Raw genomic sequence first — 13,235 nt, 5'->3', positions numbered from 1 at the left:
CAAGCTGCACTCTGCGGCTTCTAGCTTGTGGGAATACGTTCCAAGCTGTATGATGACGGTTCACTGAGAACCTAGGAGAGAGGTCTCCCAAACGGTTCATCTCACAGAGGGCGATATCGGGAAAGGCAGTGAAGAGAGGGTACGTTCGCAGTGGCTAAGAAGGAGCAGTGGGGACTCTAAGGGCAACTAAGAACAGTGCAACTTATTAAAGTAGTGCAATCGGCACAAAACAGTCTTTCACATCATTGAAGATATTCTCTGGGAGTCACAAGGGTCTCCCCTTCACAGGGGTTATTTCTAGTCTGCTCTGAACCATGTTACACCCCTGTGCTGAGCTGTTTCAGAGCTTTTAGGTGCTGCTCACATTTAAGCACTACTGGAAGTTATTTTTTTTTTCAGTGAGAAACCCAAACAAATTAAACATTGTTGTGGTTTTCCAGCAGATTCAAAATATACTTTTATTTTATTTATATCTAATGTGAGAAATTTACAACAAATGGTTTGAACAAAATTATTTTTTATTACAATTTCAATAAACAAAGTTGTAAACAATAATGTGTTATTTCTTTTCTTAATTCTATAGTCAAAACTTTGTGGATCTAAAAAAGTATTTGGTAACCTTTATAAAAATAAAAAAAAGCAGAAATTGAGAATAGCGGGTTCAGTATCGCTATCCTAATCCAGGCAAGGCCTTTTGAAGGCCTCTTACAATTTTGATGATAACATAGGGTCTTCACCCTGTACACCTAGTCAATTTAAATTCCAGCTAGGGAAACTTTCACCTCAGTGATCATCTGACTATAATGTCCTTAACAATACCTACTTCTCAAAGGATAATTTATCCTAAGGGCCTTAGGATATTTTTCTATAACTTTGATCTGTACATAGGGGCTTCCTTCCATGAACCTCTATTTAAATAAACACTTTTTATACCATGCAATCACTTGACTATTGAAAACTATATAGGGACACCCAATCCCCCAGGGCCACCTTACAAGGTGCAGAAGGGGCCTAAACCCGCTTCAAAAGTGGGCCCCCAGAAAATGACATGTAGTCATAATAAAGTACAATATACATTGTGCGGATAATGACTGTCACTTATGCACTAAAGAGGTTAAGCTCTGATTTAACTGATTTCCTTTAAAATGAATTTTTTGATGAGTAACAAGATGTCTTTTTAGGGTAAAAGATTTCCCACATTCAGAACATGAAAATGCTTTTTCCCCAGTATGAATTATCTGATGCCTAATAAGATTTGATTTCTGAGTAAAACATTTCCCACAGTGAGAACATGAAAATGCTTTCTCTCCAGTATGAATTTTCTGATGTCTAATAAGATCTGATTTCCAAGTAAAACATTTACCACAGTCATAACATGAAAATGCTTTCTCTCCTGTATGCATTTTCTGATGCATAATAAGATTTGATTTATGATTAAAACATTTCCCACATTCAGAACATGAAAATGGTTTCTCTCCTGTATGAATTTTATGATGCGTAATGAGATGTGATTTTCGAGTAAAACATTTCCCACAGTCAGAACATGGAAATACTTTCTCATCTGTATGAATTTTCTGATGTCTATTAAGAAGTGATTTTCTGGTAAAACTTTTCCCACATTCAGAATATAAATTTCCCATATGGCTTCTTTGATTTTGAAGAAGATTTGAAGAAGTATCAGCACTTTGATCATGACCAGGATTATTGCAGTCTGTAAATTCACCTGTTTATAAAAAATGCAATGGAAGTAATGTTATTTTTTTAATGACAATTATTTTATCTTGAGAGCATTTTAACTGTTCTGAATTAGTGTCCTCTACAAGGGGAGGTGATCCACTATGACTCCTACATCTTTCCCCAGCCTCCATATTGAAGGGATACTGAACCCTATTTTTTTCTTTCGCGATTCAGATAGAGCATGCAATTTTAAGCAACTTTTTTAAATTTACTCCTATTATCAAAATTTCTTAATTCTTTTGGTATCTTTATTTAAAGAGCAAGAATGTAAGTTTAGATGCCGGCCCATTTTTGGGGAACAACCTGGGTTGTTCTTGCTGATTGGTGGATAAATTCACCCACCAATAAGCAAGTACTGTCCAGGTCAGAACCAAAAATTAGCTTAGATGCCTTTTTTTTCAAATAAAGATAGCAAGGGAACGAAGAAAAATTGAAAATAGGATTAAATTAGAAAGTCAATTAAAATTGCATGCTCCATATGAATCATGAAAGAAACTTTTTGGGTTCAGTGTCCCTGTAAGGCAGTTTACCAGATATAAGATAGCATTTTTAAGTACTCCCCAGCATCCAATATTGGTAGAATATTGAAATAAATAGAATTGAAAGCTGTTATAATTTTTTTTTACCTATTGTTTTTTAAATGTATTTACTAAAGATGTGCATTTGGCAGTTTTGTGCACTGCCGAATGCGGAATTAGGAAGATCTTGGTGTGTTTCACTTGCACAAGAGGATATTTGGCTACAAAAAGAGCCAAATACCCCAAATGGATATCTACTTCAGCATTGGGCAGTGAATGAAACTGACAAATGCACATCTCTAGTAAGAGGTTTTAAAATTGTTTTCACAGACAAAACTTTATTATTTTATTTTCAAAACAACTCTTTATAACTATTACATGTGTGCACAAAGCATTATTTATTTGTAGACAGTTTCATTTACACCACATATTCTTTATTTGTAATGCAGATTTTCTTCACCTAAGATTATAATTTCATATAAAAGAAAAGTGATGTATAATAAAAAATAAAAAAATCCATTTAGTGAACATAAGCAAATAGATATTTCTGGAATTCCATTTTTTATAATGTAATTAAAAAGTATTCAGTCACACAACTGCACTTTATAAATACTGCTTGTGTACAGAAATGCTTCTTTAGTTATTTGCACTCATAATGCCTCCTATATTGACTTTGTAAAGCTTATTTCCTCTTCACTACATACTGAACAGTTGCCTCTCTAGGCACCATATGCATTTTTTGTGTAGTTAAATGTACATTCTCTAAGCTGATGATCAATGATTCTTTAAGTGTCTTACAAATTTGGTGTCACTTAGTTTGAAACCTCCAAAGTCATTATTATTAAATAATAATAGAAACGACTTAAAGGTAGAATAATCCCACAGAGCTTTTCTCCATAGTATATTACATAACAATGACTGTCTTTTTCGGTGAAGAGGACTGCAGGGCGGACACATTTCTTCAAAACAAAGGCAGCCTAAAAATTTAGAAGCAAGTCATTTTGGAGTGGCCACATGGTTACTTAAACCCTTTTTAGGCAAATAAGGGTTAAGGGGAGATTAAATTGTACACCAATCTCAGAAAAAACTAATTTATGCTTACCTGATACAATTGATTCTCACTTCCAAGAAAGAAAAGAATTTATCAAGTAAGCATAAATTGTTTTTTTTTTCTAATGGCAGTGAGAGTCCAAAAATTCATTCATTACTTGTGGAAAACCAATACCCAAGCTGGGAAGGCAGTCCTAAAAATTAGACACCACTGCTTAAAAAAAAAATGTCTCCCGGGGGCAGAGCCAACTGTGGAACCGAGCAGATGCAAGTATTAGGAACTCCTTCTCTAATATCATAACAAAGTGCACTATTTGACTTTAAAATTAGAATTTTGGATAGTAAACTGGATATAAGGTTCATTATACACATTTTGAGCATTACCAAGATGCATATTTCTAATAATTGGGGTAATTGAGCTGCGTCGATCTACTGAGACCCGGACAACAAGCGGATTACCTACTGCCTCTCTACATTATATTGAGAGAGTGATTGCATCACAGAGTACTGTGGACAGACTCCTCAAATACTCCATGGCCCAGCTTTTGGTGGCGATCACTGAGAGCAGCTCATAAAGATATTTCGCTATAAAAGTTGTCAATTTATATGTTGATGATGGTGCCAATTTTTATATCAGTCTAAATGTAACAGGTCTCTGGAATGTTGGTATTATTATTTCATGTTTGTTTTCAAAACCTCAATAAAAATTCTTGTTTAAAAAAACAAAACAAACCTGTCTCCCAAAAAGATGCCTCAACTGAGGCCAAAACATAATTTTTCACTAAAAAAAGGCAATGAAGACTACATAGTTTCTCCACAGAACTGTTCAACTAGAGCGTCATTGAGCAGAAATAGCAGAATCTAGGGCGGAGCCTGCTTGTCCGCTTCTATATATGCCATGAAGTCAAACTTTTGAACCATTATAGAGTAACAACAGAGGAAATCCGAACCCTGCGCTACCAAATGCAGGACAAAGAAAGAAGATGAGAGACGAAAGTCCCTGGTAGGAAGAGGATAGAACATCAAAGTTCTAACCACAAACAGATTATATGACAGCCTCTCCTTGTAGGAAGAAGGATCGGAACAAAGAGATGGAACAACTTCTTCAATTTATTATAAAGGGTGGAAAACAAGGTAAAAAAAGAACACCCTCTACGTCCTCAGAATGGCCACATCAGTCTGAAAAATCAGATATGTCAGACACCCTGAAGAGCAGACAATTCAGAAACTCTACGGCAGAAGTAAGCTAACAAAAGCTTGCCAAGTTGAAAATTAAAAATTTATAAAATGCATAGATTCAAACAGAGCCTATCTAGGAACTCTAAGAACAAGATAAGACTCAAAAGGGCAGCAAAAGAATAGAAAACGGGCCTAATTCAAGCAAAAGCTAGAATAGACTGAACATCCGGCAAACGTGCCAACTTCTTATGCAACAAAATAGAAAGAATAAATGGTCGACCCAAAGAGAACTCTAAATAATCCTGTAGAAAACTGAAGGATGCGTGGAGACTATACCTTTTAGCCAAGACAGATAAGCCATCCACACTGTGTGGGATCAAGTCTGGACAGACCTCCTAGCCTGAACTTGACTATCAGACACCACCGGGAGAAAAGACCTATCAGGACCCACGTGGGCACACAGGAGCTACCAAGATCTAAAGAAATCCCTCCTGCAAAAACGTGAGAAACAGAACAATTGGGGAGCAAGTAGGCACTAGATTGAAGTGTGTAAAGATAAAAAGTAAAAAAACCCTGTAGATATAGCTTGGCTACCCCTTCAAAAGGTATAGCCCAGTTCTTAAGAAGCTTGAAAATGCAAAAAGAAAAAAGGGGAAGCACCTATAAAAGTCAGATATAAAACATATATGTTTAGTGCAGTTGGTGGACTATATGTTGTAGTGCGATATAGTATAAAGTATATATAAAACACATGGGTTAAAAAACAATATTCAATTTATTAAAACATAATAAAATTTGTAGCAATCAAAAGAAATGCTAATTAACCACCGGTGGTTCCGAACAATGAAGTCTAAAAAAAAAAAAAATATCCAAAGATAGCAATACTGGCCATCTAATAGCTGCCTGAACAAATAAAGGCTCAAATGATACTCCTACACACAGATAAATATATGATGTGGCCTGTTTAAATTGCACAAATGGGAAAATCTCCCTTGAAATCAAACAGGTTATCCTATGATAAACATGCAATCTAGCCTGTAAAAGTGCAGAAATAGGTTTATATCCCTTAATAATCAATCCAGTTCTTTGTAGTTCAAATGTTTTAGCTATGAGAAAAAAAGTAAATGCTCAGTCCAGAGTTTAGTAACAGGTGATAGACTGTTTATACCCGTATTATGCTTTGCCGTTTGCTGGAGAGATATTCTGGTATAATATAGATGCAAAGGTGAAAAAAATAGTGGAGTAATCCTTCAGTCTCAATGTTGATTCAACCCACATTATACTGCTCTTACCTTCTGCAGCTCCTTATCAGACTCACAGCGTCTTCCTTGGTCTAAGCCAACACTGTCCTTGTGAGCTCCGGTCACATGATGGTGTGCTGGCCAATGGCAAGAGTGGGTTGCCAGCAGAGTTAGCGTTCCTAGTTTGAAGTGTCAAGGAATAACAAACATCCACCAACATTGCCTGAAGTTCCCACAATTTCTACCCGAATCTTGAGATGGAAGATAACATATCTGTCTCCAGACACCTCACCTGTGGGAAAAAGACATCTCCTGGAAAATACCAGTCCCCAGAATCTGAGGTAACCAGAGCCAGATAGTGCCAATTAATATACAGCACATGTTCTAAATGAATGACCCAGAACCTGAAAAACAGAATTTATGCTTACCTGATAAATTTCTTTCTCTTACGGTGTATTCAGTCCACGGATTCATCCTTACTTGTGGGATATTCTCAATCCCTACAGGAAGTGGCAAAGAGAGCACACAGCAAAGCTGTCCATATAGCTCCCCTCAGGCTCCGCCCCCCCAGTCATTCGACCGACGGATAGGAGAAAAAGGAGAACCATAGGGTGCAGTGGTGACTGTAGTTATTTTAAATTAAATTTGAACCTGACTTAAATGTCAGGGCGGGCCGTGGACTGAATACACCGTAAGAGAAAGAAATTTATCAGGTAAGCATAAATTCTGTTTTCTCTTACTTGGTGTATTCAGTCCACGGATTTATCCTTACTTGTGGGATACCAATACCAAAGCAATAGGACACGGATGAAGGGAGGGAACAAGTCAGGTAACCTAAACGGAAGGCACCACTGCTTGCAAAACCTGTCTCCCAAAAATAGCCTCCAAAGAAGCAAAAGAATCGAATTTGTAAAATTTAGCAAATGTATGCAGTGAAGACCAAGTCGCTGCCTTACAAATCTGTTCAACAGAAGCCTCATTCTTAAAAGCCCATGTGGAAGCCACAGCTCTGGTGGAATGAGCTGTAATTTGTTCGGGAGGCTGCTGTCCAGCAGTCTCATAAGCCAATCGGATGATGCTTTTCAGCCAAAAGGAAAGAGAGGTAGCAGTCGCTTTCTGACCTCTCCTCTTACCAGAGTAGACGACAAACAAGGATGATGTTTGTCTGAAATCTTTAGTCGCTTTTAAATAGAATTTTAAAGCACGAACCACGTCAAGATTGTGTAAAAGTCGTTCCTTCCTAGAAACTGGATTAGGACACAGAGAAGGAACAATAATTTCCTGGTTAATATTCTTATTAGAAACCACCTTTGGAAGAAAACCAGGTTTGGTACGCAAAACAACCTTATCTGCATGGAACACCAGATAGGGTGAATCACACTGCAAAGCAGACAATTCAGAAACTCTTCGAGCAGAAGAAATGGCTACTAAAAACAAAACTTTTCAAGATAATAACTTAATATCTATGGAATGTAAAGGTTCAAACGGAACCCCTTGAAGAAATGAAAGAACTAAATTTAGACTCCAAGGAGGAGCCACAGGCTTGTAAACAGGCTTGATTCTAACTAGAGCCTGTGCAAATGCCTGAATGTCTGGTATAGCTGCCAGGCGCTTATGTAACAGAATAGACAGAGCAGATATCTGTCCTTTTAAGGAACTAGCCGGCAGACCTTTCTCCAATCCTTCTTGGAGAAAAGCCAGTATCCTTGGAATCCTAACCTTACTCCACGAGTAACCCTTGGATTCACACCAACCAAGATATTTCCGCCATATTTTATGGTAAATTTTCCTGGTGACAGGCTTTCTGGCCTGTATCAGAGTGTCTATGACTGATTCAGAAAAACCACGCTTAGCTAGGATTAAGCGTTCAATCTCCAAGCAGTCAGTTGCAGAGAAACTAGATTTGGATGCTTGAAAGGACCTTGAATTAGAAGATCCTGCCTCGATGGCAGTTTCCATGGTGGGACCGATGACATGTCCACTAGGTCTGCATACCAAGTCCTGCGTGGCCACGCAGGCGCTATAAGAATTACCGAAGCCTTCTCCTGTTTGATTCTGGCTATTAGCCGAGGGAGAAGAGGAAACGGTGGAAAGACATAAGCTAGACTGAATGACCAAGGCGCTATTAAAGCATCTATCAATGCCGCCTTGGGATCCCTGGATCTGGATCCGTAAAGGGGAAGTTTGGTGTTCTGACGGGACGCCATCAGATCCAATTCTGGAATGCCCCATAGCTGGGTTAGCTGAGCAAAGACCTCCGGGTGGAGTTCCCACTCCCCCGGATGAAAAGTCTGATGACTCAGATAATCCGCCTCCCAGTTGTCTACTCCTGGGATGTGAATTGCAGATAGATAGCAGGAGTGATCTTCCGCCCATTTGATGATCTTGGTTACTTCCTTCATCGCCAGGGAACTCTTTGTTCCTCCCTGATGATTGATGTACGCCACAGTCGTGATGTTGTCCGACTGAAATCTGATGAATTTGGACTCAGCTAGTTGAGGCCATGCTTGGAGCGTGTTGAATATTGCTCTTCGCTCCAAAATGTTTATCAGAAGAAGAGATTCTTCCCGAGACCATAGACCCTGAGCCTTCAGGGAGTTCCAGACTGCACCCCAGCCTAACAGACTGGCATCGGTCGTGACAATGATCCACTCCGGTCTGCGGAAACTCATTCCCTGAGACAGGTGATCTTGAGACAACCACCAGAGAAGAGAGTCTCTGGTTTTCTGGTCCATTTGTATTTGAGGAGATAAATCTGGGTAATCCCCATTCCACTGCTTGAGCATGCACAGTTGCAGTGGTCTGAGATAAATTCGGGCAAAAGGGACTACGTCCATTGCAGCCACCATTAACCCAATTACCTCCATGCACTGAGCCACAGAAGGTCGAGGAATGGAATGAAGAACCCGGCAGGTGTTCAACAGTTTGGACTTCCTGACCTCTGTCAGAAAGATTTTCATTTCTACCGAGTCTATTAGTGTTCCCAGGAAGGGAACCCTTGTAAGCGGGGACAGAGAACTCTTTTCTACGTTCACCTTCCACCCGTGAGACCTTAGAAAGGCCAGAACAATGTCCGTATGAGCCCTGGCTCTGTGGAAAGACTATGCCTGTATTAATATGTCGTCTAGGTAAGGTGCTACTGCAATGCCCCGCGGTCTTAGCACCGCCAGAAGGGACCCTAGCACCTTTGTGAAAATTCTGGGAGCGGTGGCCAACCCGAAAGGAAGGGCCACGAACTGGTAATGTTTGTCCAGAAAGGCGAACCTTAGGAACTGATGGTGATCTTTGTGGATAGGAATATGTAGGTAAGCATCCTTTAGATCCACGGTAGTCATATATTGACCTTCCTGGATCATCTGCAAGATTGTCCGAATGGTTTCCATCTTGAAAGACGGAACTCTGAGGAATTTTTTTAGAATCTTTAGATCCAGGATTGGCCTGAAAGTTCCCTCCTTTTTGGGAACTACGAACAGGTTTGAGTAAAAGCCCAGTCCTTGTTCTGCATTTGGAACTGGGTGTATTACTCCCATTTTTAGGAGATCTTCTACACAGCGTAAGAACGCCTGTTTCTTTGTTTGGTCTGAAGACAAACGAGAACTGTGGAACCTTCCCCTTGGGGGAGAATCCTTGAATTCTAGAAGGTACCCCTGAGCAACTATTTCTAATGCCCAGGGATCCGGAACGTCTCTTGCCCAAGCCTGAGCAAAGAGAGAAAGTCTGCCCCCTACTAGATCCGGTCCCGGATCGGGGGCTACCCCTTCATGCTGTCTTGGTAGCAGGAGCAGGCTTCTTGGCCTGTTTACCCTTATTCCAGCCCTGCAGGTTTCCAGGTTGCTTTGGGCTGGGAAGCGTTATCTTGCTTTGCGACAGCAGAGGTTGCAGCAGGTCCGCTCCTGAAGTTGCGAAAGGAGCGAAAATTAGCCTTGTTTTTGGCCTTAAGCGGCCTATCTTGTGGAAGGGCATGACCCTTGCCCCCAGTGATATCTGAAATAATCTCTTTCAGCTCTGGGCTGAAAAGGGTCTTCCCCTTGAAGGGAAAATTTAACAGTTTTGTTTTGGACGACACATCCGCCGACCAAGATTTGAGCCAAAGCGCTCTTCGCGCCATGATGGCAAAACCTGAGTTTTTCGCCGCTAGTTTAGCTAACTGGAAAGCGGCATCAGTGATAAAAGAATTAGCCAGCTTTAGAGCATGAATTCTATCCATGACCTCATCGTATGAAGTCTCCCTCTGGAGCGACTCCTCGAACCAAAAAGCCGCTGCAGTAGTTACAGGAATAATGCAGGCAATTGGTTGAAGTAGAAAACCTTGCTAAACAAAAATTTTCTTCAGCAATCCTTCCAATTTTTTATCCATAGGATCTTTGAAAGCACAACTGTCCTCTATTGGTATAGTTGTACGCTTAGCAAGTGTTGAAACAGCCCCCTCTACCTTAGGGACCGTCTGCCACTCGTCCCGCCTGGGGTCGTTTATGGGGAACATTTTCTTAAAGATAGGGGGGGGGGGGAACAAAGGGTACACCTGGTCTCTCCCACTCCCTAGTTACAATATCCGCCACCCTCTTTGGGATCGGAAATGCCTCAGTGTAAACAGGGACCTCTAAAAACCTGTCTATCTTACACAATTTTTCTGGGACCACCATGGGGTCACAATCATCCAGCGTAGCTAAAACCTCCTTAAGCAGTACGTGGAGGTGTTCCAGCTTAAATTTAAACGCTAAGGAATCTGAATCTGCCCGCTGAGAAACTTTTCCTGTATCAGAAATTTCTCCCTCAGACAGACCTTCCCTTACTGCTACTTCTGAGTTTTGTGAGGGTACTACAGATAAATTATCCAAAGCGTCTGATTTCTCATCCTCTGTATTTAAAACTGAGCTATCACGCTTTCTTGGAAAAACTGGCAGTTTAGATAAAAATGCTGCAAGAGAATTATCCATTACTGCTGCTAATTTTTGTAAAGTAATAGGGGCCAATGCACTAGAGGTACTAGGCATCGCTTGCGCGGGCGTAACTGGTGTCGACACATGGGGAGAGGAAGAAGGACTATCCTCATTACCCTCTGTTAAAGAATCATCTTGGGCTACATTTTTAATTGTCACTGGATGGTCTTTAAAATGCTTAGATGTTTTAGCACACTTGACACATAAATGCAATGGGGGTACCGCTATGGCTTTTAAACATAAAGAACAAAGTCTATCTGAAGTCTCAGACATGTTTGACAGAGTTATACAGCACTACAATACAGAAAAAAAATCACTTTTTGAAAAAACGTTACTGTGTCTTTAAATAATAAAAAGCACACACTTTTTTTTCCAAATCACTAAAAAACATCCGATCCTTATGAAAATTTCACCACATGATCCTAATGCTTTGAAATGATTGCACACAAATTTTCAAATCAATTAACCCCTTATTGACCAATCCGGAGAAAATTGCAGTAAACAACCGGTTTAACACACTACAGCACGGTGCCACAGTCTTTGCTGCGGCCCTACCTTCCCTTAGGGTTATTTGTAGTCGAAATATAAGCCTCCTTGATGTCCTCCTGCACTCTCAGGACTCTACACATGAAGCTGCATGAGCTGTCTTGAAAATCAACTGCGCAACTGAGGCGCGAAAATGAGGCCCCCTCCCTCTTCAGTCCAGAGTTATGGGGCCTTCCTGAGTCAGACTAGGCGTCTGATAATATGCCAGGCGAAATAAAACCCCCAAAAAGTGTTTACAACGTTTCAAACACTTAACAAATATAAGATTCCATTAATAAAATAATCGATTTAGCCCATCACAGTGTCTACCAGTATTTAAGCCCTTAACTGAAGCCATCCTTCTATACGTTTCAGAAAATGGCTTACCTTCCCTCATGGGGATTTCTGTCAGTCTTCTAGCATTACCAGGTCTTGTTAGAAATAAATAACTGAGCATATCTTAAGCAGTTAAGCCTGCAAACAGTTCCCCCCAACTGAAGTTCTCCGGTACTCAACAGTCCTGTGTGGGAACAGCAATGGATTTTAGTTACAACATGCTAAAATCTTTTTCCTCTCAGCAGAAATCTTCATCACTTTCTGCCTCAGAGTAAATAGTACAAACCGGCACTATTTTAAAATAACAAACTCTTGATTGAAGAAATAAAAACTACAAATCTAACACCACAAACTCTTTACCCTCCCGTGGAGATGCTACTTGTTAGAGCGGCAAAGAGAATGACTGGGGGGGCAGAGCCTGAGGGGAGCTATATGGACAGCTTTGCTGTGTGCTCTCTTTGCCACTTCCTGTAGGGATTGAGAATATCCCACAAGTAAGGATGAATCCGTGGACTGAATACACCAAGTAAGAGAAATAAATATTTATAGACTCAGAATAGAGAGACCAAAACAGCTCTTCACATAAAGAGAAGAGCTATAGAGAATGCTAATAAAGAAAATGCAGTAAGCACAGAGTAAATATATCTGCACTATAAGCCATCACAAGAACTGGCCATAATAATATGTCACAATTATGAGTATTGCAAGGCAAAAATATAGTGTGTTTAAACACTAGAAGACTAATTAATGACATGTGCTTACAACCTAGGGAAAAGGTGCGGATGAACCTAGGACAGATAATAAACCTGGGAAGCAATGAAAAACACAAGTCATGCTCAATTGCAGGATAAGAAGATAAAGACTCTTTAAGTACACAAACTAAATGCTAATCATAGAATTGATGCAGCGCCAACTGATACATTATTCGCAGAGAAGGAATAAGTTGATTTTGCATCACCAATGCAAAAAGCAAAACTTTATAAGCATAGGAAGAGACCAGATAAGGACATAGGTAGAAACAAGGAGAGTGTTAAACACGAGAACTGCAAAACAAATAACACTCCAGGACTGGGAACATCGATCTATTATCAGATATTGATCTCTATTCTTTCTACTTCTTTATAACCAGATATCACATTTTCCAAATAAGAAAATAAGTATGTATATGGTAATGCTGTTCATATAAAAAATAAATATATTGAAGCACTGGAAATGGTAAGACATTGTATATTATATCTTCCAAAATGTTGATAAAAACACAAGACCTGAGCAATTTCCATACAATAATAAATACTTCCTATGGATAAGATGTGTATATGGTGACTTATAGACATCATTGGTAAGCACAAATAGTTCTGAGAAATCAACATACAAGAACCTTTTACATGCAATAAAGGAATATATGTAAGTGCAAGGAATGTGTCTCCAGATAATACATTTTCCATATAGGAAGTAATTAAAAGTAAGTACATTCTGTATAAGAATGTTGTATATTTAAATACTGTCAGTACGGAAAAATCACCAGATAAGCAATACATAGGGTAAAGCAATGGACAATAGATATACAGTAACCAGTTTGAACGCAGAATGGCAAAGCATGGATAGTGCCAAAAAACTTCCAGGCATTATATTCTAAATAAGAAATACATATGAAAACCCTTGGTAAGGATAATAAATTACCATATATGTAAAGCATTCATAGTGCTTCA

General features: G+C 39.5%; 1 protein-coding gene across 2 annotated transcripts in view; it reads right to left on the bottom strand.

The window, feature by feature from the left end:
* Positions 1-500: 500 nt before the first annotated feature.
* LOC128657416 (oocyte zinc finger protein XlCOF7.1-like) overlaps positions 501-13,235 on the bottom strand; it is a 114,765-nt gene continuing 102,030 nt past the window's right edge. For both annotated transcript variants that reach the window (XM_053711758.1, XM_053711759.1), the window contains exon 8: positions 501-1,723. In XM_053711758.1, the coding sequence (XP_053567733.1) occupies positions 1,095-1,723 (629 nt within the window). In that variant the 3' untranslated portion in view covers positions 501-1,094. The remainder of the gene's footprint in view (positions 1,724-13,235) is intronic.

Source organism: Bombina bombina, chromosome 4 (assembly GCF_027579735.1).
Source record: "Bombina bombina isolate aBomBom1 chromosome 4, aBomBom1.pri, whole genome shotgun sequence".
NCBI lineage: Eukaryota > Metazoa > Chordata > Amphibia > Anura > Bombinatoridae > Bombina > Bombina bombina.
The sequence above is the reverse complement of the archived record's forward strand: the minus strand, read 5'-3'. Positions and strand labels throughout refer to the sequence as shown.